At 41.5% G+C, this 25,887-nt stretch overlaps 1 protein-coding gene across 3 annotated transcripts in view; it reads left to right on the top strand.

Annotated features, from left to right (window-relative positions):
• Positions 1 to 25,492, top strand: part of LOC117794681 (serpin B6-like) — a 154,163-nt gene extending 128,671 nt beyond the window's left edge. For 2 of the 3 annotated variants that reach the window (XM_071613628.1, XM_071613626.1), the window contains exons 2-7: positions 14,027 to 14,205; positions 16,133 to 16,285; positions 19,140 to 19,257; positions 20,618 to 20,760; positions 24,441 to 24,596; positions 24,938 to 25,492. In XM_071613628.1, coding sequence (XP_071469729.1) covers positions 14,041 to 14,205; positions 16,133 to 16,285; positions 19,140 to 19,257; positions 20,618 to 20,760; positions 24,441 to 24,596; positions 24,938 to 25,342 — 1,140 coding nt within the window. In that variant the 5' untranslated portion in view covers positions 14,027 to 14,040 and the 3' untranslated portion in view covers positions 25,343 to 25,492. Of the gene's footprint in view, positions 1 to 237; positions 273 to 14,026; positions 14,206 to 16,132; positions 16,286 to 19,139; positions 19,258 to 20,617; positions 20,761 to 24,440; positions 24,597 to 24,937 lie in introns of those variants that run through there. The other variant, XM_071613627.1, reaches the window with a different exon arrangement.
• The last annotated feature ends 395 nt before the right edge of the window (positions 25,493 to 25,887 follow it).

Here is a 25,887-nt window from a genome sequence, read left to right on the forward strand (position 1 = left end):
GCTCCATTTGTATACAATGAATCAAATGCATTCCGCTGCCATGTCTAACTAATTAGAACAAATGAAAAAAATAAAAGTGCAGTGGGTACCTGTGCACACCTGGGGCCTCTCCCTTCTTTCCCTCTGTGGAGGCAGCTGCTGGCCCTGTGGCAAGCAGGCTCTTTCCAGAACCCCACCCTCATACACACCCTGCCAGTATTTAAAGCCCGGAAGCCCCTGGTTCTTCCTCCTTTGGTTCTGCTCCCTGTGGGTCGTGGCGCAGAGAATCTGAGGTATGTGTCTGAGGGGAATCGCTGTAGCACGCGGGGGTGGCCTATCCACTCCAACTCGGGAGAAGCGGCCTCTGGAAATTGCGGCTGGGGATGCGCGGGGCTGGGACGCAGAGACTGGAACCTGGAAAAGTGGGGCTGGGCTGGGCACAAGGCCCCAGCTCAGGTTACCTTCTGGATCTCGGTGGCAGCCTCAGACCTTGTCGCCACCGCGGCCGGCTCTTGACGCGATAGACCACCGGGATCCGGGTCGTGCAGGCTCAGCGCAGGGCGAGGCTATTGCAGCTGGATGGGTGGGCGCGAAGGGAGCCCAGCAGCAGCTCCCAGACCGAATTGTAGGTGACCCCGCCCGTCCTGCCGCCAGTGGAGATCCCTACCTCCTGGAGACCTGGAGGCCGCTGGGTCCTGAAGCAGGGAGCTGGGCATTGGGAACCCAGAGGGCTGGAGGCTAGAGAGGTGGGTGCCTAGAGGCCAAGGGGTCGGTGCCAAGGGTGGCTGCACCGGGCTCCCTCCGTGCTGCCTTTTCTGTGCAGGAGCCATGGTCTCCCCTCTTGTGCTGGCCTGGTCTGCACGTACACATTTGTTCTAACACACACAGGGCTTGTGGTTTTGAGATTTTCAAGCTTGCAAAGATAATCTCCAGGATCCTTTCACAACTTGAAAAGGCTGTTTGTTTGTTTTTTTCTTAATTAAATTTACTCTAGGCAAAATGTTATTAGATTTGGCCTATTGAAGGATAAGATGATATGGGGAAAGTATTGGCATCAGATCAATGTTGGCATCAGATTCACCATTTTAGGTCAAGACACATTTTATCTAGAGGCTCCAAAGATTTCATTCTGAGGCATGCTGCTGAACTTCCTTAAGGACATGTGCCTGCTAAGATCAATCCCACCCCAGTTTACGACACAACTCCTAAGCATCTTATGAAAAAATCTCGTGAGATCCATAAAGCTGCTGTGTGAGTGCCTGCATGCTAGGGCTCATCACCTAAGAGGGACAGCCTTGTTGGTTTGCTTTGTGCTACTGACAACAAATCTCTTGCATGAGGTTTGGGTGTATGGCATGGTTTTTGGATTTTGCATGGACTCTGCAGCGTCCTTTCAGAAAGTTTTACTTACGTTTGGGGTTTGTGTGTTGGATGAAATTGGCATTTAATTTCTACTCACCTTTAAGTTCAATTTTGACAGACTTTATGGAAGATTAGCATTTACATGGGGTCAGGAATACTCAGATGCCAGAGGGAAGCTGGGTCTGGTTTGGCACCTTGTTGCTTGGGTGGGGTGCCATTGCACTGATGTAAGGAAAATGATACTGGTTGTCTGCTTCCTTCCTGCTGTGGGTTAGGATTGCTGTAAAAAAAAATTCAGATAAATTAAATGACTTTGGATTCAGGGTCAGGGTGGTGGGGGTTGTATTTCAGTGCTGAGGCTCAGTAACATACACTGTGATTACCCTAAATGACTGCAGTTATCAGTAGATACTGGGGGTCTACCAGTGGTTCATAACTACTCTTGAGTAATTGCATCTGTTATGATTTGGTGCCTTGACAGAGAAAGGGAGTACTTAGTTCCATAAATAAAATATAGTTGGTGCTGCATATCCACAGGTTACCTATCCACAGATTTAACCGACAGTGGATGGAAAATATTCAGGGGCGGGACTGATTCTCTACTGAACATATGCAGCCTTGTTTTCTTGTTATTCCCTAAACATTATGGTTTAACAACTCTTTATAGAGCACCTATGTTGTATTAGCTGTCATAAGTAATCTAGTGGTGATCTGAAGACTACAGAAGGATGTTCACAGGTTACATTAAATATGATGTTATTTTATAATAAGTAACTGAGCATCTGAGGGCTTTAGTTTGCATGGAGGTCTTGGAACAAATGCCCCTCAGATACTTAATAATTACTGTATTGAAGACTCCAGTCCAAGGCAATTTATTACAGGTCAGTAAATTCCATTTAACTCAGACAAGTAACAGTAGAATGAAATTAGAACAAACAGCATCAATGTTAACCTCCTTATATCTGATCATAAGGTTAGCCACGTGGATGTTGTAGGATCACATGGAAGACCACACACCTTACATTTCCAGGCTTGCTATACCATAGATTGGGCCAAGAACACAGCAGAAGAAAATTATGTATACTTATTACTTATTAGGCATCAGCTTCTCAGAGAAGTTACACTCAGCCACACATACCCAGACACACCTATAACTGCTCAAGAAGTAAAGCAGAGACAAAGGAGGAACCCAAGTTTCCATTTAAAATTTCCAGTTTTCCATTCTGAGGCATGCTGCTGAACTTACTTAAGAACCTGTGCCTGCTAAGATCAACCTCACCCCAGTTTATGACACATAGTATTTATATAGTATATTAATACTATGTTATAAAATAACATTTAAACCAACCCTTTCCATGGTTACACTTTATAGGAAATGAATGCATCCTTAGTCAAGAAGTCAAGAAAAAAATTAAAAAGTGACACCCTAAAAATTTTTAGACTTGATCAGATGAATAAATTCAGTTGTGAACATGAACTGCTCAGAGTTACTGGTGATGATTCAGGGGATAAAATGACCCTAGGATAGATCTATTAGATTTTTAAAATATGAATAGACTAGCTCATTAAGAAAAACTTATCTCTTTATTGTCAATGAATTCATTTTTTTATTTGTAAAAGAAATACTATTTTCAAAGCAATAATTTTGAACTGCATAATGAATTGTGTGTGTGCTTGTGTGTGTGTGTGTGTGTGCGTGAAGTGTCCACATCTTATTTCCTGTAGCTGTAGAAGTAGGCACTTGGAAGGAAATTGTTAGGCATTGGGTTTGCAATGCAATCTGTGAAATATGTATCCTTGTTACTGGCATATCAATAGGTAAAAAAAAGACCTTAATTGAAAAATCTTTAGGTTAATGACTTCCTTTGTTATTTGGAATATTTTAGTTATTAGTAAATTTTTAATTTGGATTATTTTCTCTTTTCAGGATTGGAATGCTCCAATCCTTTTTTAACTGACTGTTATGGATTTATATGTTATTGCAAAGTGAAAATGAAAATTGTTTTATGATTACATAGTAGTGCCAGGTTATTTTCAAATTCACACTTCAGGACAAATAAAGAGTTTAACACATGGGATTTAATGCTTAGACATGTTTCACAGTTAAAAGAGAGACTAAGTAATACCTGAAGGAATGTGATTTTAAACATTCACATATATTCTACTCTGCTCACAAAAATAGTTTGTATATTTGTGGCCATATGTAGTCAAATCTTCTTGCACATAAAGCCCTGCTAACCCAACAGACAAAGAGCTCTTTAAATCTTAAAACCAAGGACAAGACAAGGAGAGAGGAGCTGAGCAGAGGACAAGAGATGCCAGCAGAGTTTTGAGCAGGAAAGTGGCTAGAGGAAGGAGCTCAGTGTCTGTGGAGGGAGGAGGGAGGAGCAGCCCAGAGGAGCTGACAGTCTCAACCTTGGAGTCCCTGGAGAGGGGGGGTGAAGTGCAGGTGGCCACAGGGCCCTTGGTAGAAAGTCTGTTTATGGAGTGGTTTGAACCTCAGATGCCATCCCCTCTGCCCTGGCAACCAGGCAGCCCCCCTCTTCCCTAGCAGCCCCTTGATAGGAGGTAGGTCTCAGCCCTGCAAGAACTGATGAGAAAAGCACTGGGCTGAAATGAGGGGAGAGGGATCCAGCAGAAGCACCCCAGCCCCCACTCCAGCTACTTACACATCAGAGCCAGCAGCAGGACCAGGGTTTTTTTTTTTTCTATTTGCCATTCTTCAACAGAGAAAGCTACTGTGACTCCTTGATCATATCAGCAGAGAAGCCCCCAGCTGACAAGTCCCACTTGGGTAAACAGAATTTCCAGCAGTCTTTTGTGTTTTCCCCTAAATATGGACTGACACCCAGGGTTTGGTGGTGGGCACTTTTTGGAATACTAAGCATGAAAGAGAAACCGACATAGAATAAAACAATTACCAACCACCACCACAACAACAATAGCAAAACACCAGGGAAAGGCAAGGCAGGGTGCAAAAGAAGCTCAAGAGAACTATAGTGGATGTTCTTTGATAATTGGAATCAGGGAGTCCTTGGAAATTAAAAAGTGTAACAACTGACATTAACAAAAAAAAAATCAATAGAAAAATTGGAGGACAATGGCCTTTCTCCAGAAAATGGGACAAAATGTAATTGTTATGGAAAAGGCAAGCAAAGTAAAAGGTGTGAGTAGAACTTTTCACTGTGGGTTGGGGCATTGTCAAAGTGTTGACCTCTCCAACTCAGGGCAGCTGGAGGGGGCAGTCTGGTGGCTGGAGATTTGAGCTGGACACCTCTAGAGCAAGTATCCTTGTCCCAAAGTATACTACTAGTATCATTCTTTGTGTGTGCTGTGACATTCAGAAGGTGGGAAAGTCCCAGATGAGTTCATTCCAAGAGTTTTAGTGCCTGACAAATAGGAAGCAAAATCAGAGGACAGAGCTTCTGCAGGAAATGAGAAAGCACTTTAATTTGTTTTCCCTGAATAGAAAGGAGAAATTTTTAAATTGCTACATTGAAAGGGCCCTCCAAATCTCCACCAAAAAGAATGAACTGGTTCCAAAGAAGGACACATCACTGGGACATTTCTGGATATCAGGGATGTGGATAAGATTTCCTAAGCTTGAAAGAGTCGGGGTGTTGTGAGGTAGATGGACCTGAGGTCAGAATGTCAGAAAAGTTCTTAACAGCAGAGCTGGAGGTAGGGAAGCTATGACGTGGTACTGAAAAACTTTGGATGTAAAATCCTGTCCAGCTCATTATAGACCTGCCTAACTCTCATTGGCATGGAGTAGTAGAATAAAGACATTTTCAGACATGCAACAAATCAAAACACTGTCTTTTTTCTTAGAAAGCCATTGGACACTTTTTTCCACCAAAATAAGAGAGGCAACCATGAAGCAGGAAGATATTGGGTCCAAAATGAAGGATGTTATTGCCTAAGGGATAAGTCTGCCCAGGGGCCTGGGGAGTACACAGAATAATGGATCCATAAAGAAGTCATGTCAGAAATGTGTTGATAAACACTGGCTGGTGCAACACATAGGTGTAATGAAAGAAGAGTAGAGTTGGGTCCAGATGAAAGCTGCTAAGGGCATTCATGTCTTAGTAGAGTCAGGTTCTTCTTTCAGTGGTGATCTAATTTATAGCATGATACATGAGGGACTGAAAGGGAAATATCTGTCCCAGCTTGCCACTGGTGTGCCCAAAACAGCAACTGTATTTTCTATCAGCACCAGTACTCATCTGATTCTCGAGTCTTCAAATTTTGTACTTTACAATCCTTGATTAAGAGAAACCAGGAGATAGGTATACTGTCACTGGAAGAAGTCTGAGGAGTTTCTGGAGAGGTGGACCTGAACTTAGGGTGAATGGGTTTCTTGATAAATGTGCAGAAATAAATTGAAGAACATGTCTGAGGCAGAGATTTACTGAGAATGTGAGTCATCTTGACAGAGATGCTTTTGGGGGTTCTCAGGCTCTTTTAATGGAATTTCGTGAGGGGTGAACATGGGAAAGTATTTGAGGATGACATCAGTCTGGTGATCACAAGATGGTTTAGGATGGATTCTTAGACTGATGTGGTCTATGTTAAGTGACCAATAAATCACACTGGAAAGTACCCTAGGTTATAAGTTTCTTAAAATATTGTCTCTCTCTTTTTGCTTAATGTGTTTCTTACATAAGACAATCCACAGTGCACAAGATAATTTTCATAACTGGATGAATTTCTAAGAACTGTAAGATTGCACAGAAATTTGGGACTGAAATTAGCCCAGTTGGCTTGGGGAGTAACAGACCTGGGAAGAAACATATGCAAAACTTTAGCATCAGGCATGAGACTTTCAGATTAAAATCTCTTTTTAATCTCTCTTTGTCCTTCCTTTTGTCTAGTTTTTACCTATCTTTTAGTTTTTCTATCCAATCTCAATACCACATTGTTGGATTAGAAAAATTCAACATGCACCCATAAGGCCCTGTTGTTGCCATAAAGCAAGGATGTTTGAGACCAACAGCTGGGGATAAAATAACCAATTTAAAGAGCTCCCCACTAGCCAAGTTAGGACAATTTGAGCACCAAGAAAAAAATGTTAGTTAATTTAAATATATTGTTTATAAAAAGCCCTGAGTCCATTAATCAGTTCAGGTGAGGCAAAAAAGGCTTAAAAAGTAACAGAATTCACCCAAATCTCCATCATGTTGGATTAGGCTCCAACTTTATTAATAAGAATCCTTTGGTGATACAATTAAAATCAAGAATCAATAAATGGGATGAATTCAAACTAAAAAGCTTCTTCTCAGCAAAAGAAACAATCAATGAGGTGAATAGAAAGCTTACATCTTGGGAGCAAATTTTTACCACTCACACATCAGATAGAGCACTTATCTCTAGGGTATATAAAGAACTAAAAAGCTACACACAAGAAAAACAAATAACCCAATGAATAAATTGGCCAGTGAACTTAACAGACACCTCACAGAAGAAGATATACAATCAACCAACAAATATATGAAAAAATATTCAACATCTCTAGGATTAGAAAAGTGGAAGTCAAAACTACTCTAAGATTTCATCTCACTCCAGTTGGAATAGAAACTATTAAGAATACAAAAAACAAAAAGTGCTGGCAATGATGTGGGGTAAAAGGCATACTCCATACCAGCCTGTACATGGCCCAGGCTCACCCCTCCACTGGTGGGGCAGACACCTGCTAGACTAGACTCTGGAACAGGATCGCCCCTTTCAACCAGGAAACTACCACTTGAGGTCAAGCCCAGCAGCCCAGATCTACCCATACCTCCCTGGGAAAGACCCAGGCTCACAGTAGGCCTGGGTCCACCCCTCCACCACCAGGTACTACCGCAGCCCAGCTTCCAGCACAGGACTGCCTCTTCTGACCAGCAGTGTATCAGGTCTGGCCCAGATCTGTCCACATTGATTTGTGCAGGACCCAGGTCCAGGGTAGGTCTGAGTTTGCACCCCCTAACCCCCACCTGGGAGCCTAAGCCTAACCCACTTCCATCTTGGGACACTAGAGTCATCACCATAGCCTTCCTCATACAGTAGCCCCTAACTTTTTTGACCACAGACAGGGCCTACAAGCAGCTGCATCTCAGAGAAGGCATCCCAAAGAGAGTGTGAGGCCCACTGTTACATCCCCTTCTCTGTAAGATGTTGCTTCCATCTTGGGACACCTTAAATATTATCTCAAGTTACCTGGGCTATTGCTGACACCAACCATAGATACAGTAGCACACACTGAGGGACACCTGCAGAGTTTGGAAGCCCAACATCAAGGTGAGGTTCAGACAATCTGCATGGGTACTACAAGAATATAAGGAAGAAACTGTAATATCTCAGATCCACACTGCAAGAAAGGAAGACACATAGACAACATGAAAAAACAAGGGAGGAAAGTGCCACAAACAAACCAGGACACTGTAATAACAGAACCTATGGACAATGAAGTTGATGAAATGTCAGAGAAGGAGTTCAGAAGGTTCATAATTAAAATGATCTTTGAATTAAGGAATGACCTAAATGAGCAAATACAGGCAAAAATTGATAACTCCAACAAAGATATAAGCCAGCAAATAGAGGTAGCAAAAGATTACTTCAAGAGAGAGATATAGACTCTGAAAAAAATGGTCAGAAATCCTTGAAATAAAGGATACATAAATCAAATAAAAAACTCAATAGAAATCATAAAAAACAGACAAGATCACTTGGAAAAAGAAGTCAGATAATGAAGACAAAGTATACAATCTAGAACATAAAGTAGATCACACAGTAAAGATAGTAAGAAACCATGAACAGAACATCCAAGAATTATGGGACTGCATCAAAAGACCAAATCTAAGAGTTGTTGAGATAGAGGAAGGCACAGGGTTTCAAACCTAAGGAATGCAAAATGTCTTCAATGATATTAGAAAATTTCCAAAGCATAAAGAACAAATTGAAAAACCAAACACAAGAGGCTTACAGGACACCAAATGTACAAAATTACAACAGATCTACACCAAGGCACATTATAATGAAAATGCCTATCATAAAGAATAAGGATAGAATCATAAAAGCCATAAGAGAGAGGGATCAGATCACATACAGGGGGAGACCAAAGCGTATCTCAGCAGATTTTTCAACCCACAAGACCCACAAAGCTATAAAATTATGGAAAAACATATACCAAGATCTCAAAGGAAATGGATGCCAACCAAGAATCTTATATCCAGCAAACTAATCTTTAGATTTGGTTTTTAGAAAACTTTTTAGAAAAAGTTTTTAGAAAACTTCTAGAACCAGTAAATGAATTCAGCAAAGTAGCAGGATATAAAACCAACACCCATAAATCAAATGCATTTCTGTATATCAGTGATAAATCCTCAGAAATGGAAATGAGGAAGACTACCCCATTTACAATAGCCTCAAAAAATATCTGGGAATCAACTTAATGAGAGAGGTGAAAGATCTATATAATGAAAATTACAGAACCCTAAATAAAGAAAGTCAAAGAAGACCTTAGAAGATGGAAAGATCTATCGTGCTCTTGGGTTAGCAGAATTAATATTATCAAAGTGAACATACTTCCAAAAGCACTATACAGATTTAATGCAATTCTGATTAAAATCTCAATGACATTCTTCTTATAAATAGAAAAATCATGAAATCCATCTGGAAAAATAAGAGACCCAGAATAGCTAAAGCAATCCTTATCAGGAAGAGTGAAGCAGGTGGCATCAATATACCAGAACTCAAACTATATAATACAGAGCAATAGTAACAAAAACAGCATGGTATTGGCACCAAAACAGACTGGTAGTCCAATGGTACAGAATAGCAGACACAAAGAATAACCCACAACTACAATTATCTTATATTAGACAAAGTCACCAAAAATGTGCTTTGGAGAAAAGATAGCCTCTTCAACAAATGGTGCTGGGGAAACTGGAAATCCATATGCAAGAAAATGAAATTAAACCCCTGTCTCTCACCATGTACAAAACCCAACTCAAAATAGATCAAGGACTTAGGAATAAAACCAGAGACCCTGTGTCTAATAGAAGAAAAAGTAGGCCCTAATCTCCATCATGTGGGATTAGGCCCCGACTTCCTTAATAAGACTCCTTTGGTGCAAGAATTAAAATAAGAATCAATAAATGGGATGGACTCCAACTTTCTCAGCAAAAGAAACAATCTGTGAGGTGAATAGAGAGCCTGCATCTTGAGAGCAAATTTTTACCACTCACACATCAGATAGAGCACTTATCTCTAGGGTATATAAAGAACTCAAAAAATTAAACACCAAAAAAAATATAACCCAATCCATAAATGGGCCCAGTACCTGAACAGACACTTCTGAAAAGATGATATAGAATCAATCAACAAATATAGGTAAAAATGTTCATCAATGCTAGCAATTACATAAATGCAAATCAAAACTACTCAGATTCCATCTCACTCCTGTCAGAATGGCCGGTATTATGAAGACAAACAACAATAAATGTTGGCAAGGATGTGGGGGGAAAAGGTGCACTCATACACTGCTGGTGAGACTGCAAAGTGGTGCAGCCAATATAGAAAACAGTATGGACATTTCTTGGAAAACTGGGAATGGAATCACCATTTGACCCAGCTGTTCCTCTCCTCAGTCTATACCCAAAGGACTTAAAATAGCATACTACAGGGACACAGCCACATCAATGTTTATACAGGCACAATTCACAATAGCCAAACTGTGGAACCAACCTAGATGCCCTTCAATAGATGAATGGATAAAGAAACTGTGGTATATATACAGAATGGAATATTACTTAGCAATAAAAGAGAATAAAATCATAGCATTTGCTGGTAAATGTATGGAGTTAGAGAAGATAATGTTAAGTGAAGTTAGCCAATCCCAAAAAAACAAATGTGGAATGTCCTCTCTGATATAATGAGGCTGATTCATAGTGGGGTTTGGAAGGGGAGCATGGGAGGGTTAGACAAATTCTAGATTGGGCAATGGGGTGGGAGGGAAACAGAGGGGGTATGGGGGTAAAAGATGGTGGAATGAGATGTATATCATTACCCTAAGTATATGTATGAAGATATAAATTTTGTGAATATAATTTGTATATAACCAGAGATGTGAAAAATTGTTCTCTATATGTGTAATATGAATTGTAATGCTGGTTCAATATACGGAAATCAATAAATGTTATTCACCACATCAATAGACTTAAAAATAAGAACCATATGATCATCTCGACAGATGCGGAAAAAGCATTCGACAAAGTACAGCATCCCTTTATGTTCAAGACTCTAGAAAAACTAGGGATAACAGGAACATACCTCAATATTGTAAAAGCAATCTATGCTAAGCCTCAGGCTAGCATCATTCTGAATGGAGAAAAATTGAAGGCATTCCCTCTAACATCTGGAACAAGACAGGGATGCCCTCTCTCACCACTTCTGTTCGACATAGTTCTCGAAACACTGGCCAGAGCAATTAGACAGACGAAAGAAATTAAAGGCATCAAAATAGGAAAAGAAGAACTTAAATTATCACTATTTGCAGTTGACATGATTCTATACCTAGCAGACCCAAAAGGGTCTACAAAGAAACTATTAGAGCTAATAAATGAATTCAGCAAAGTGGCAGGATATAAAATCAACACGCATAAATCAAACGCATTCCTGTATATCAGCGACAAATCCTCTGAAATGGAAATGAGGACAACCACTCCATTCACAATATCTTCAAAAAAAATAAAATACTTGGGAATCAACCTAACAAAAGAGGTGAAAGACTTATACAATGAAAACTACAGAACCCTAAAGAGAGAAATAGAAGAAGATCTTAGAAGATGGAAAAATATACCCTGTTCATGGATAGGCAGAACTAACATCATCAAAATGGCGATATTACCAAAAGTTCTGTATAGGTTTAATGCAATGCCAATCAAAATCCCAACGGCATTTCTTGTAGAAATAGAGAAAGCAATCATGAAATTCATATGGAAAAATAAACGACCCAGAATAGCAAAAACAACTCTAAGCAGGAAGTGTGAATCAGGCGGTATAGTGATACCAGACTTCAAACTATACTACAGAGCAATAGTAACAAAAACAGCATGGTACTGGTACCAAAACAGGTGGGTGGACCAATGGTACAGAATAGAGGACACAGAAACCAATCCACAAAACTACAACTATCTTATATTTGATAAAGGGGCTAAAAGCATGCAATGGAGGAAGGATAGCATCTTCAACAAATGGTGCTGGGAAAACTGGAAATCCATATGCAACAAAATGAAACTGAATCCCTTTCTCTCGCCATGCACAAAAGTGAATTCAAAATGGATCAAGGAGCTTGATATCAAATCAGAGACACGCCGTCTGATAGAAGAAAAAGTTGGCTACGATCTACATACTGTGGGGTCGGGCTCCAAATTCCTCAATAGGACACCCATAGCACAAAAGTTAATAACTAGAATCAACAAATGGGACTTACTCAAACTAAAAAGTTTTTTCTCAGCAAAAGAAACAATAAGAGAGGTAAATATAGAGCCTACATCCTGGGAACAAATCTTTACTCGTCACACTTCAGATAGAGCCCTAATATCCAGAGTATACAAAGAACTCAAAAAATTAGACAATAAGAGAACAAACAACCCAATCAACAAATGGGCCAAGGACCTGAACAGACACTTCTCAGAGGAGGACATACAATCAATCAACAAGTACATGAAAAAATGCTCACCATCTCTAGCAGTCAGAGAAATGCAAATCAAAACCACCCTAAGATACCATCTCACTCCAGTTAGATTGGCAGCCATTATGAAGTCAAACAACAACAAGTGCTGGCGAGGATGTGGGGAAAAGGGTACGCTTGTACACTGCTGGTGGGACTGCAAATTGGTGCAGCCAATTTGGAAAGCAGTATGGAGATTTCTTGGAAAGCTGGGAATGGAGCCACCATTTGACCCAGCTATTCCCCTTCTCGGTCTATTCCCTAAAGACCTAAAAAGAGCATGCTACAGGGACACTGCTACATCGATGTTCATAGCAGCACAATTCACAATAGCAAGACTGTGGAACCAACCTAGATGCCCTTCAATAGATGAATGGATTAAAAAAAAATGTGGCATTTATACACAATGGAGTATTACTCTGCATTAAAAAATGACAAAATCATAGAATTTACAGGGAAATGGATGGCATTAGAGCAGATTATGCTAAGTGAAGCTAGCCAATCCCTAAAAAACAAATGCCAAATGTCTTCTTTGATATAAGGAGAGTAACTAAGAACAGAGTAGGGTCAAAGAGCATGAGAAGAAGATTAACATTAAACAGGGATGAGAGGTGGGAGGGAAAGGGAGAGAGAAGGGAAATTGCATGGAAATGGAAGGAGACCCTCAGAGTTATACAAAAGTACATACAAGAGGAAGTGAGGGGAAAGGGGAAAATAATACAAGGGGGACAAATGAATGTCAGGAGAGGGGGCAGAAAGAGAAGAGGGGAGGGGAGGGGAGGGGGGATAGTAGAGGATAGGAAAGGCAGCAGAACACAACAGACACTAGTATGGCAATATGTAAATCAATGGATGTGAAACTGATGTGATTCTGCAATCTGTATATGGGGTAAAAATGGGAGCTCATAACCCACTTGAATCAAAGGGTGAAATATGATATATCAAGAACTATGTAATGTTTTGAACAGCCAACAATAAAAAATTTAAAAAAAAAGAAAATGGAAAATTGTGAATAGGGATCACTGAAGTCCTGCTGTGCTATATAACATTTTGTGATTCTGTGATTCCAACTGGCCTAAAGACACCTCCACCCCACTCACTTCTGACTGGTTAACTGTGTTTCTGCCCTTGACCTTGCCAGGGCTGCCAGGGCATTGCCAAATGCGCTTTTGGAAAAGCTCCAGACACCCCTGAGCTCTGGGTGTGTGGAGGTGAACATGGGTAGGCACCACTGACCAGACAGGAGGAAGAGTTGTGAGCACATGGGCCAAGGGCCCTTGCCTTTGACAGCAGAGGCCCTTAACATGGCCTTAGATTTGGGCTTTGTCACATGCATAGGTTCCCTAGAAGAACTGAGGATTAAAAGGTGCCCTGCTGAGCACACCTGTGTGAGCACCTTCATCTGTTGGGGGAGACGGGTGGGTATTTAATTCAGAAGAGAGAAAGGTCTCATGTGGCTTTACCTCCCAAATTTATTTTAAGGCTTCAGGTTACCCTAAAATGGGGAACTCTCCCATATTATAAAAACAGTTGTGTATCTTGTCTTTGTAACTTTGGGAGTGAATTTGTAATTTTCAATGATTTTCAAATTAAATGATACAATAAGCTCTTACAACACACCAAAGAAAACAGACATGGAAGCCAAAGTCAATCACCCTTTCTCTTACCCACTCCAGGAAGTGACTGCAGCAATGTGGTGCCTGTGTCCTTCCCCACACTTTGCCCATACACACAAAGAAGTGTGCAGATACAGGTCTTCACACAACAGGATCATAGTATTAAATTTTACTCTTCTTTTTCATTTAATATTAGGATATAAAATAATCTTGAGACCCCAAAAAGACCCTCAGAGTTCTGTGTGTGTCTGTTTGCTTATTGCACCACAGCAGCAGTGGAGTTAACGGGAGGGAAAGTTCAGTTGACTTGTGAGCCTGTGTTCATGTGATACTGATCTGAAATCCATTGTTCCAGGCTCGCCAGCCATCATGGATCCTCTGTTGGAAGCCACCGGCACCTTTGCCTTAAACCTTCTGAAAACGCTGGGTGAAGACAGTTCAAAAAATGTGTTTTACTCACCCATCAGCATGTCCTCGGCCCTGGCTATGGTCCTCATGGGGGCAAAGGGAACCACCGCAGTCCAGATGGCTCAGGTACCTGGTGTCCTTTGGGAGTAATAGTAAATGCTGATAATTGTCAATTGAGCTGATTCTCCACACTTCAAATCCCAAAGGGATTGCTGTGGATGGATATCAGAGGGTATCAGACGGGTGTGGTTGGAGAGTTCACAAGAAGCACATGCTACCCCTGCTGAGCACCCCTGTGAGCACATTGCAGTCCCTGAACTGTAGCAATTTCCAAACCTAGTCAGGTGTGTGTGCCAGGCTCTTCTGCCCTCAAGGTGGGAATATTCCTTGATTGGCTCCACCTGGGTTTCCTGGGACTCATTCCTTGTCCTTCACATGTCAGGCCATGGCACTCCCCTGTGCATTCTGGGCTTAGCGCTTGACAACTCCTGTCCTTTTTCAGAAGAAATGGGTCATGTTTCATGTTTGTTGCTCTCTTAGCCTTTCTCCTGCCAAAAGAGAGTTGAGGACCCAAGGGTACCCCTTCACACTGAACTGTCTCATGTTTTAGTTTCAATATTTCATAATTCCTTTAAAACCATTGTAGGATTTCTGTGTCTTAAGTTACAGCCTGCTGCACTGGACCAAGCCACATGCACAAGCCTGTTTGAGACAAGAATGTGTAAGGTTGGAAGTAAGGGTGCTGCGGGGCAATGTCCATGAGTTGCTAAGAAGCCCCTTTGTCTACAGGTATATGAGATGCTGCCTTTGTTGTCCCAAGGTTTTTACAAAGTGGATCTTGATCTTGCTCCTGAGGCCATGGATTGGAGCTCTATCTTGCGGCCATTTCTTAGGTTGAGAATTATGTTGTCAACTGGAGAGGGGGGAGATATGAAACACCTTTATGTTCTACCCATTAAGACCTGGGTTAGAAATAGTTCCTTTAAATTCTGCTTGCAAATGCAATAATTCTTTCTCTTGCTCATATCTCTCTTCCCACACTCTAAGTTAGGCAGCTGAAAGGAAGATACATACTTCCCGAACATCTTAGATAGCTATGGGCATTCACTGGGAATGTGTCCTATCTTACCTCTTGCTACAGGTGAACATGTGCACTTCTCTGGCCAATGCCTACCTTATCACCTACCTTACCTCTTTTTGCAGACTGCGGTAGTAATTTCATCCCTGTCCCTCCAGCCTCTGTCAACTGCCTATGTCCAAAGCCAGCAACAAGTTGTTTATTTTTTTATGATGGAACACTTCTGCATTGGTGCACATGTTATCTGTTGCTGCAAAACAAACCATCCCTCAGCTTAATGGCTTAAAATAATAATGATTGATTTTTTCTCAGATTCAGTGGCCTCAGAGGCAGTTCTTATGCTTCCCATGATGACAGATGGGGTCACTCAGGCTACTTTTGCAGTAGACAGCTGGATTGCAAGGTCCAAGGAGGCTTCTCTCACATGTGGGGTCTTGGTGATGGGTATTGGCTGGGGCTTTGGTTCTCTTCCCAGCGACTCAGCCTGTGTGGTAGCAAATCCTCCAAGGGGATACCTTGGACTTCCTTACATCATGGCAGCAGGGTGCAAGAGAGTGAACGTGACAGCTACAAAGCTTTATAAGGCTCTGGCCTGGACAGTATTGCTTGTGCTGAATTCTGTTGATCAGAGCCTTCACAGACCTAACGGCAAGAAGAGATTGCACCTTACAATTTTCTGGAGCATCCTGTATTTGCAGAGATGGGAGGTCTGGTTGTAACTCTGTCTCAAGTGAGGCTCCAGATAAAAAGAGCCTGGGTTGTGGAGAGACATTTCTGCTCAGAACAATACTGACAGGGTACAGAGAAGGATCCTGGGAGGGACACTGGAGAGTGAGCTTTCAAGATACTTTTTGTCTCTAATTGTTTGGTGGTAAGAATCTGCACAGTTCTCAGGCCAAGTTTAGTATAGTTTGCTTGTTCCCTGTAGTCAGGGCCTACTGCAATGTTGTATTTTTGTTGTGTTTCTGATTTTAGGCACTTTCTTTAAATAAAAGCAGCAGCAGTGGAGGTGGAGATTTGCACCAGGGCTTCCAGTCCCTTCTCACCGAATTGAACAAGACGGACACAGAGTACTTGCTTAGAACAGCCAACAGGCTCTTTGGAGAAAAGTCTTATGATTTCCTCTCAGTAAGTCATACTCGCTGCATTTGATGAAGCAAGGTGGTGGGGAGAAGGGGAACTCGTGGTGCAGCTGAAAGAGCCTGGGCTGTGAATTCACTCAGGTTTCTGGTTACTCATGTATTTGTTCAAACCTTTTCATTTAAAAAATCAGAAAACTACTCAAGTCACAGGTGAGTACATTTTTGTGCAGAATACAATAAAGCCAGCAAAGCAAGAGCCACATCAACCTCTTTCCCACAACCCATCATCCCTCCCAGAATAAGAGCTTTCATAGATTTGACATGTATACTCCTGCACATGTAGTGTTCTTGTTTTGTAGTAATTTTCTCTGCATTATGCCTTTATCCAATACACGTTGTTTTGAAATACATTTCTCTTGTTCGTCCCATCTCAGTGTATGTGGATCTACTTCAGTGTTGTTATCATGATCATCATCATCACCATTATGTGGCACTGGGGATTGAACCCAGGACCTCAAATATAAATAAGCATGAGCTCTACCACTGAGTGCATCCCCAGCCTATATCACTATTATGAACCATCATCTGATAATTCTAAGTTGGACACATTGTAACATAGAAAGCTATTTGCTCATGGATGGACTTTAGGTCAGACCCAGTCTGGGCTGTTACAGACAGTGTTATTGACTGTGACTTTGTGCATGTATAAGTGTGTGTGCTGCTCCCAGGTGGATTTGTGGAGGGAGTGGAAATAGACCTTTGAGATTTCAATATATATTACTCAATGTCTCTCCAAAGTGATGTATCTGTTTCTTTCAGGGATATAAGCAGAATGTTGGTTTCCATCTACCATGATCAACACTGCATATTTGTAGCTTTTGAATCTTGATTACTTATGAGATTGAACTTAAGCCCTTTGAGCATAGACAAACTGAGTATCCATAATCCCAAAATCCAAAATTGTTAAGTGTCAAAATGTAAAATACTTCAGCGCATGTATATTTTGGGATATTCAACTTGTATATGTTTTCTGCACGTTGTTTATTTACATATTCTGTGCACCTTTTTCTATTAATCTGTATTCCCTTTTCTTATTGACTTATAAGAGTTTTTGCGTGTGTGAGATTTCAATGTTTTCTATGATTTTTTTTCTCATTTTTGAAACCTGTTTTAAACTACATTAATTGTTCTTAAAGGAAGTGATATAAAATGAACATTAGCAAGCATAGGTTCAAATATTGGTAACAACTATTATCACAATATGATTTTTTTATAATCTGTTTTACTTATTTAATTAGTCTTAGCTACTTTATAGGTATCATCACCCTCTTTAAGCCTTTTATATGTACAGAAATTCCAACACATTCACATGATTGGCTGATTTAATTTTCTTTCATGTTTGTGGATATTTTAAGAAAACTATTGATATTTAAAAATTTATATTAGTATATAAAATAAGGAGATTAGAAATATTTGCCATTCACTAATTTAAACTTCCAAAAATTGAATACCAACCATGATGTATAATTACATATTTCTTGAGTTTGATTATTCATTGTTTGTATAATAGTAACTTGAATAGCAGGTAGTTATTTCCTAGGGTGTTTAAAAGTTGTAAAAATCACCCACAAGTGTGTGGCAAGTTATCAATATTTGAGTGGCCAGTTTGCTTTCAGACTATTTTCTTAGATTGAACAATTTAAAATTTTTCAGAAACAGAACAGTGAAATTGGTAAATCAAGAACTCTGTGAGAATGAAATGGAATGATACAGGAAGTTCTCCTTTTAAGTGCCCACAATATGTTGAGAATTCAGTAACATCAGATAAAGTAGTAATAGTGAAAGTAATTCAGCTGGGCCTCAAAGTAACTCTGGGAGCTTCATACAGCAGTGCTGTCTCATTTCCAGGGCAAACCAAGAGGCAGAGACACTAATTAACCTTTTTAAGGCCACTCAGCTAATAAATCAAAGAACTTGTGTTCCTAACACCTGTGTCTGTGCAATACTGAAGGAGAAATGTGAAATCTTGCCTTATAACAAGAAATCAAATATTGAGCCGTAAGTTGTTCAAAAGGAAGATTAGGAAATAATTTCATAGTACATTGCCAATGTAATGAGTTTTAAGCACACTTATATTCCACAAATTTTCTATTTTAACATGGTAGAATGTATATGTTCATCAACGTCATTATCATTTCATAGGATATATTAGTAAAACACTTTGAACCTCTTTTTCCTTTCTTTTTTTGTGATTCTGAGGATTGAACCAAGGGCTTTTCCTATGCTGGGCAAATGCTTTACCACTGAGCCGAATCACTACCCTGGTCATTTTTTGAGAATTGCTTACTACCCCAAACTGAGATGTTCAGCAGCACTGGCAATCTCTAGACACATATAATTAATCAAAATAAAATAAAAGAGAATATTCAGTTCTGCAGCTGCACTGACCTGATCTCAGGTCCTCTGTAGTCACTGTGACACCATTTTTGATGGTACTCATTTTTCTGTTATCACAGGAAGTTGTGGTGGCAGGATAGTGCAGAATGGCTCATTTTCCTATGTTCTTCTTTCTGTGTCCATGTCCCTTATTCCAGAGTGCAGAGGAGTGGCAGCTCTTGCTGGGTTAACTTTCTCTCCACAGTTATTGCAGCTCAGCTTCCTCCCAGTTACCTCTTGAGGCTCAGCAACTCCCATAAAGATCCAGCCATTCATGAAATTTATTTGATATTAGGGACATTAAGAATGGCCCAAAACTGAGAAGGTTGATTTTATGTTCATTCTACGTATTAATTTGTAAATTATCTCTAAATCAGCACATTATTGAGTTTCTGCTTTGGTACATGAAAGAAGTACACTTGTTAATTATTTTGGAACCATGCAATTATGTTGCTCTGCCTTAGTCTTTTAAAGATTCCTGCCAGAATTTCTACCAAGCAGAGATGGAAGAGCTTGATTTTCTGAATGCTACAGAGGAGTCCAGAAAACACATAAACACCTGGGTAGCTAAAGAGACAGAAGGTAAAAACATAGTTTTTATTTGTTGTTTCTGGTGATGGTGAGGTTGTTGTTGCTTTGCTAGTTCCTTTGTTTGCAGTGCTGAGGATCCAACCCAGGGCCTTGGGCATGCTGTGTAGATGCTCTACCGCTGAGCTACAGTCCCAGCCTGTTGTTCTGTTTTTAATAGTATTTACATCAGTCTTATTGTCAGTTCCTTCACAAGATTGTCAAATATATATAGGAATGATGTTTTTGTTCTCAAATAATTGCAGACTTTAAAAATCTGCTTCTGAAATACTGTCAGTGGATGACATTTTCTCTAGCTCTTCCCTGCTCTTCTTAGTGTATCCATGATGTTTCCCCCTAGTCAGCACCCCTCTTCCAGAACAATCCACTCTGTAATGTCTTTGCTGTTGTTTGTTTTTTATTTTCACCTATAGCATAAAGAAAAATTCACCTGACAGGTCCCAGCTGTGTCCTCTCCAGTGTGAGTTCATGCTCCCCAGTTTTCATGCATTGTTGCAAGTTGCTTGGTGGTATCCTCATGGACCTGTGGTTTTTAATGTAAACTGTGTGCTTTGTTTTTTTTTTCAATTTTGGTACCAGGGATTCAAACCAGAGGGACTTAAATACCAAGCCACATCCTCAAATAATATAATGGGATGTTTGTCCTAAATAAATATTTTATTTAGAGACAAGGTCTTGTGAAGATGCTTAGGGCCTCAGTTGCTAAGGCTGGCTTAGAATTTACAATACTCTTGCCTCAGCCTACCTAGCCACTATGATTACAGGCATGTACAACCATGTCTGGCTAAACCGTGCTTTACATTTGTAAAGAGCATCTTGTAACAGCTCGTCTTTTTAAAATCTTAAATATTTTTAGTTGATAATAACAAAATCGTATGTATTGTACAAAAATAATATTGTTCAATATGCTGGACTAGGAATAATAACAAAACTATACATGATGCTTCGATGCATATATATTGTGTGTAATGTTTAAATCAGGGTGAACATATCAGCACCTCAAACATTTGAGTTTAAATTTATAATCACTCCTTTTAATAGTATTTTTAGTTGTTTAATTTGTAGGCACCAATTATTTCTTTCTATCTCATGTGGTATGAATTCACTTACTAAGATCTACTTTTTCCTTTTACATTTTATTCAAATGATGGTATTTTTCTCCCTAGAACATGTATTTCAGTGCCAGGGATATTGGTTTGTTTTGATGACAAATATCTATTTATATTATTTGGAGAATATGTGATCCTTTATCTCTGTGCTTGACCATTTGAGGAGGTGGGTCCCTCTCCATATTATCCCTGAAACACCCATCAGAAAACTCTCAGCTAACTGGTTCTTTAATTCTTCCTTTCAGATAAAATAACAGAGTTGCTGTCTCCAGGTTCATTGGATAAAATCACCAAACTGGTTCTCGTGAATGCCATCTACTTCAAAGGAAACTGGGATAAACCGTTTGACAAAGAGCTCACCCGGGAGAGACCATTTAAAGTCAGCAAGGTGAATGTTGCATAGTAACAAAGGAGATTCCCAGACACAGGGCCTGTATTTGTTGGTTTCTAGATCATGAAGGCCACAACATGGAGCCTGTGCCTTTCATGGTGTGGGGTAGCCCTGCAGCAAGGAATCCCCATGCCTTGGGGCCTTTCTCTCATGAGTTTCTTCCTTTTGTATGTCACCAAGGCTTTGGTTCTGTTTGGAACCCCCTACTGTCACCTGCCCTACTTTCTCTGGTGTGTTGATCTACAAGGCAAATCGGATGGTGTAGCTCTCAGGCTAACTTTAGGTCTTCCTTGGCTTCTCAGAACTTTTGAGATAAAGTTCAAACTCCAAATTTGGTGTATGAGGGTCCTCGTAGACCTGGACACCCCCCCCCCCCCATTCTCTTCAGTACCTTCACACTCCTTTTTTAACTGCTGTGTCCCTTCTGGAAGCTCCACCTGGTATCTGCCCCTTTATCTAAGCTGTCACTACGCCCCCTGCTGGACTCTACGAGACATATCAGTGGTTAAAGGACTTCACTTTTGTTGAAAAACCATCCCAGGGCAGATGGCTGTCATATAAGTGCTTGACCTGTCTGTAGCAGGAAGTTATTGAGGAGTTATGATAGCCGGTGCTCAGGAAATACTGAACCAATCACTGATCTTCAGTCTTCTTTGGTTTGTAAGGATAACACCAGTACATATTTTTGTTTAAAAACAAGCAAAGGGATACATACACAGAATTAGACCCTTGTGTTTAACCACCTTCAGCTTGGAAGGTGTTTGCAGATGGCCTGGTGTCTTTCTCTGACAGAATCCAATTTTTAAAAAGTCTTTTTAATTATAGAGGGTTTTTTTTTTTTTTGACATGCTGCAAAGCAGACAGGATGGACTAATGTGTTCTTGATTACTGACCATAAATTAGATCTTCCTCGTCCACTTGGATCTGAACCTTCAGTTTTCCAAGACATACATTTGTGTTGAGATGTATTCTGAAATGAACTGTCCTGTTTTCCCCTAAAATATGATTTTTTTTCTCCTTGAAATTCATCTTTAACAAGATGTATGTTAGGGCTTCATTCAACTGTAAGCAACGGAAACCCCAGATCTCTGCAGTTTAGCTCACAGCTCATCTCACCACCCAGGAGGCCCAGAGGAGAGGAGAACCCAGGGCTGATGTGGCACTGGGGTGAGGCTCTTGGGAACCAGCTCTCCCTGCTCTGCCCCCTCAGCCTGTGGCCTCTTCCTCGTGCTCACAGGAGGGCTCAGATACTGCCTCCACTGTCCAGGCAGGATGGAGCAGGAAGGACAGAAGATGGAGGGCTAAAGGCCTTCTTTGGAGGTTCTGCCATTGTATTCAGAGGGAAACCAGAACTGCTCTCACCTGGGTTCTGCTGGATACAGAGCAGTGAAGAAGTTTACCTTGCTTTCTGCAGTAGAGGGAGAGGGTGGAGCTGCAGCAGGGGTTGACTGTACCAGCCCACAGAGTGTGTGGCAGGGGTGTCTCCAGGGGCATGGATTTTGAGTTGATAAGGATTTTCATTTGGATTCCTCATTTCTAAGTGAGATTAAGCTTACTAACATAATTATATATTTAGTGAGTCATTAAATTACCAAGATTGGATTCTTTACTGTTATAAGATTGGAGACCTTGGGTCCTGGAGGGGAATGCAGAGAAATTGAATAAGGTGGGGTCAGCACCCTGAGGCCTCTGGGCCAAAGGCAGCCCATATCAAGTTTATCAGATAAAGTTTTGTTGGTGCACACACATACTTACTTGTTTAAATGTGTCACAACAGTAGAATCCAGTAGTTATGAGAGAAACTGTCTGTAGCACAAACGCCAAAATATTTAGTGTCCGCCCATTTATGGAAAAAGTGTGCCAAGTTCTGGCCAAGGATATGTCTGAGGAGCCAAGGGCAGGAGACTGTTGTGGCTGAGGTCTAGTTCAGGCAAGCTCAACAAGGCAGAGGCAGAAAGTGACAGCAGATATGTCTTTGGTTTACTGCATTTGATCCAGAATGGTGTGCTGTGCCAGAGAACTAGGGAGCTCCCTCAGCTGTGCCTGTTGTATGGAATTAAAAACAAATTTTTAGTAGCTGCTGGTATCAAACTGTGGTGTACTCATGAGTTAAGCAGTATTGTAGGGTAGGATGTGGTGACTGTCCTCTGTCTTTTTCTCATGGTCTGAGGATGGCCCTTTGCTATTTCTGCTAATCAGTTTGTTTATTCATTTATTCAGCTGATGTTAATTGAGTGCCTACTATGTGCCAGGTATTAACTAGCTGAACATGTCTGCCCCATGAAACTTACATTTTCTTGAGGGAGAAACCAGAATCTTAAATAAGACATTAGTAGTTATTAGGCAGTGGTAAGTGCTACAGAGACACAAAGGAAGCAGACAGGAAGCTGTGGTTGGGGGTATAGTTGCAGGTCAGGTCTATCAAGGAAGCATTCACTGAGAGGGTGATACTTGTGTAAAGACCAGGAAGAGGCAAAGGCTACACCCTCAAGGTTGTAGGGATGAGTGGACAGGGGAGGGATAGAATGACCCTGATTTTCCATAGAGACCCCTGTGAGTGTAAGAACCAGGGAGAGTAGTAGGAGGTAGGAGAGACAAGGAATGGGAGATGAGCTGTTGTGATTATAGGATGTACTGAGCACTTCAGATCTTGCTCCTAGGAGAAGGGGTGTCATGGAATGGTGTCCAGTCAGAGGAGTGTGATCTGACTTACATTTCACTGGGATCCCTCTGAGGTCATCTCTGTATTCCAGGGATAGGGTGATGGCAGTGGAAGAAAGAACAACAGATGAGGTTTTGGTTGTATTTAAAATTGGAGCCACCATAATTTGCTTAGGAGTGAGATGCAGAGTGTAAGAGAAAGACATGAGCAAGGACGCACCGTGGCTTTTGACAACTGGATGCATGGTGTCACTGCCCACTATGATGGGCAGAGGTGTAGGTGGAGAAGGAAGGGGATATAAGGATCCCACAGTCATGTGTGACATTAGGACTTTCTTTTAGTCTAAGTGTGGGTGTCACGCAGCCAGTATAACACATGAGCCTGGAGACCAGGTGAGAGGTCCTGGCTAGAACTGTAAATTCGTGGATTAAGTTCAAAGTAGTAAGACTAGGTGAAGTCACCAAGAAAGGTGTTGTGTGTGAGTCTGGGCACCTTGGTGTTGGGCCGTTTGTTAGTCAGCATTCTCTCAGTGTGCCAAATAATGAGATAATCCACTTAAAAAGGGACAGATTCATCTGGGCTCAAAATTTAAGTTTCCCATCCATGATGAGGCAGACCCTTTGCTCTTAGGCATGGGGGTGGTGGATGGCAAAGGTGGGAGCAGGTGATCAAGCAAAACTGGTCACCTTAGTCAGGAAATGAAGGAAAGAGTAAGGGCTTGGTTCTCAGAGTCCCCTCCAAGGACTTGCCCCAATGACCTAACTCTACTAGGCCTTGCCTTTTAAAGGTTCCACCGCCTCCCAATAGCTCCACCCTGTAGATAAAACCTTTAACACACTGGCCTCTGGGGACACTTGGTGTCTAACCATAACAGGGGTTCAGGAGGAACCTCATGGCCTGTCCTAGAAGCTGGGTCAAGAGTGTTCCTGGGGCCCACAGGGACTACCTCTGTGGAATTAGTCCACTGTGCCAGCTGGGTCATGTTTCTACTTAACAGTTGTCCATTTCCTTACAGAATGAGGAGAAGCCTGTGCAAATGATGTTTAAGAAGTCTACTTTTAAAATGACCTATATACGGGAAATATGCACCAAGATTCTGGTCCTTCCCTATGTCAGCAAGGAGCTGAATATGATCATCATGCTGCCCGATGAGCACATTGACTTGAAAACGGTAAGGAGCACTAAGCCATAACGAGGCCGTGATGGCAGGGGAAGGGCATTGGGTTTCTGGTGTAGCTGCTTTCCCCTGTTCCCAGTTAGATTTTTATTTTTTTAAATTTAATTTAATTTTATTGTTTGTGTCTGTGTTGGAGGTGGAACAAGGACCTTGCAGATGCTAGGCAAGCTCTCCAGCTGAGCTGTCCCTGAGCTCTGCCCAGTTACCTCGGTTACCACTAGCACCACCTCTGGCCAAAGCGAGGCTCCCAATCACAATATGGAACATCTGTATAACCACATGTGGCCCTGTGTGACAGCACTTGCTAGGTCTTGACCTGTTCAACTCTCTTCTAGGTGGAGAAGGAACTTACTTATGAGAAATACATAGAGTGGACCAGCCCAGAAAAGATGTACAAAGAGGAGGTGGAGGTTTTCCTCCCTCAGTTTAAACTACAGGAAAATTATGATTTGGAGGAAGTCCTTCACAGCCTGGGCATGACTGATGCCTTCGATAAGGCCAGGGCAGACTTTTCTGGAATGTCATTGAAGAGAGGCCTGTATCTGTCCAAGGTCGTGCACAAGTCCTTTGTGGAGGTCAATGAAGAGGGCACTGAAGCTGCAGCTGCCACAGCTGTTGAATGCAGGCTGCTGTGCAAAAGATTAACTCAGCGTTTCTGCGCAGACCACCCCTTCCTCTTCTTCATCCAGCACAGCAGGACCAGAGGGATTCTGTTCTGCGGCCGAGTTTCTTCTCCATGAGGAAACAGTCATCCCTGAGCGCAGTCCTCTGCTTTCACCCTCTGACCCACTTTTCTTCCCACACTCCACCATGTGCCTGTGACCCAAGTGACCTTATCAGTGCAGTGTAACAATTCAGAAATAAAGGGCCATTTTGGAGACCCATGTCAACTACTGTTTGCATGTGAGATGTTTTTCCAGGATCTGAAATTGCCCCTCTCTGTGGGTCTGTGGTCACGTTGGCTGCTGGGTTCATTCATCCCTGCCGGGGATATGCTGTTACCCACCCCGTTGCAGCTGGGAAGGACCCCATGGCTTCACTGTGGACAGATAACTGCCATCACCATTGGCCCTTCTCCAGGCATAAGAAGATAAGTGGTGCTTCTCTCTTCTCCACTGTGGCATAAAAATCTCATCCCATTTTAGTGAGAGTCTAGAGTAGAATGCAGAGCTGTGAGGAGGAGTGAGGGGTGAGGGCACATCTCAGGAACCTCCTTTGGGGAGCTCAAAAATTCTAAAATTTCTGTGAGCTTTCTGGAGGACTCCATGGAGGTGGGAGAGTGGGT

The sequence above is a fragment of the Marmota flaviventris genome, chromosome 6 (genome assembly GCF_047511675.1).
Source record: "Marmota flaviventris isolate mMarFla1 chromosome 6, mMarFla1.hap1, whole genome shotgun sequence".
Lineage (NCBI taxonomy): Eukaryota > Metazoa > Chordata > Mammalia > Rodentia > Sciuridae > Marmota > Marmota flaviventris.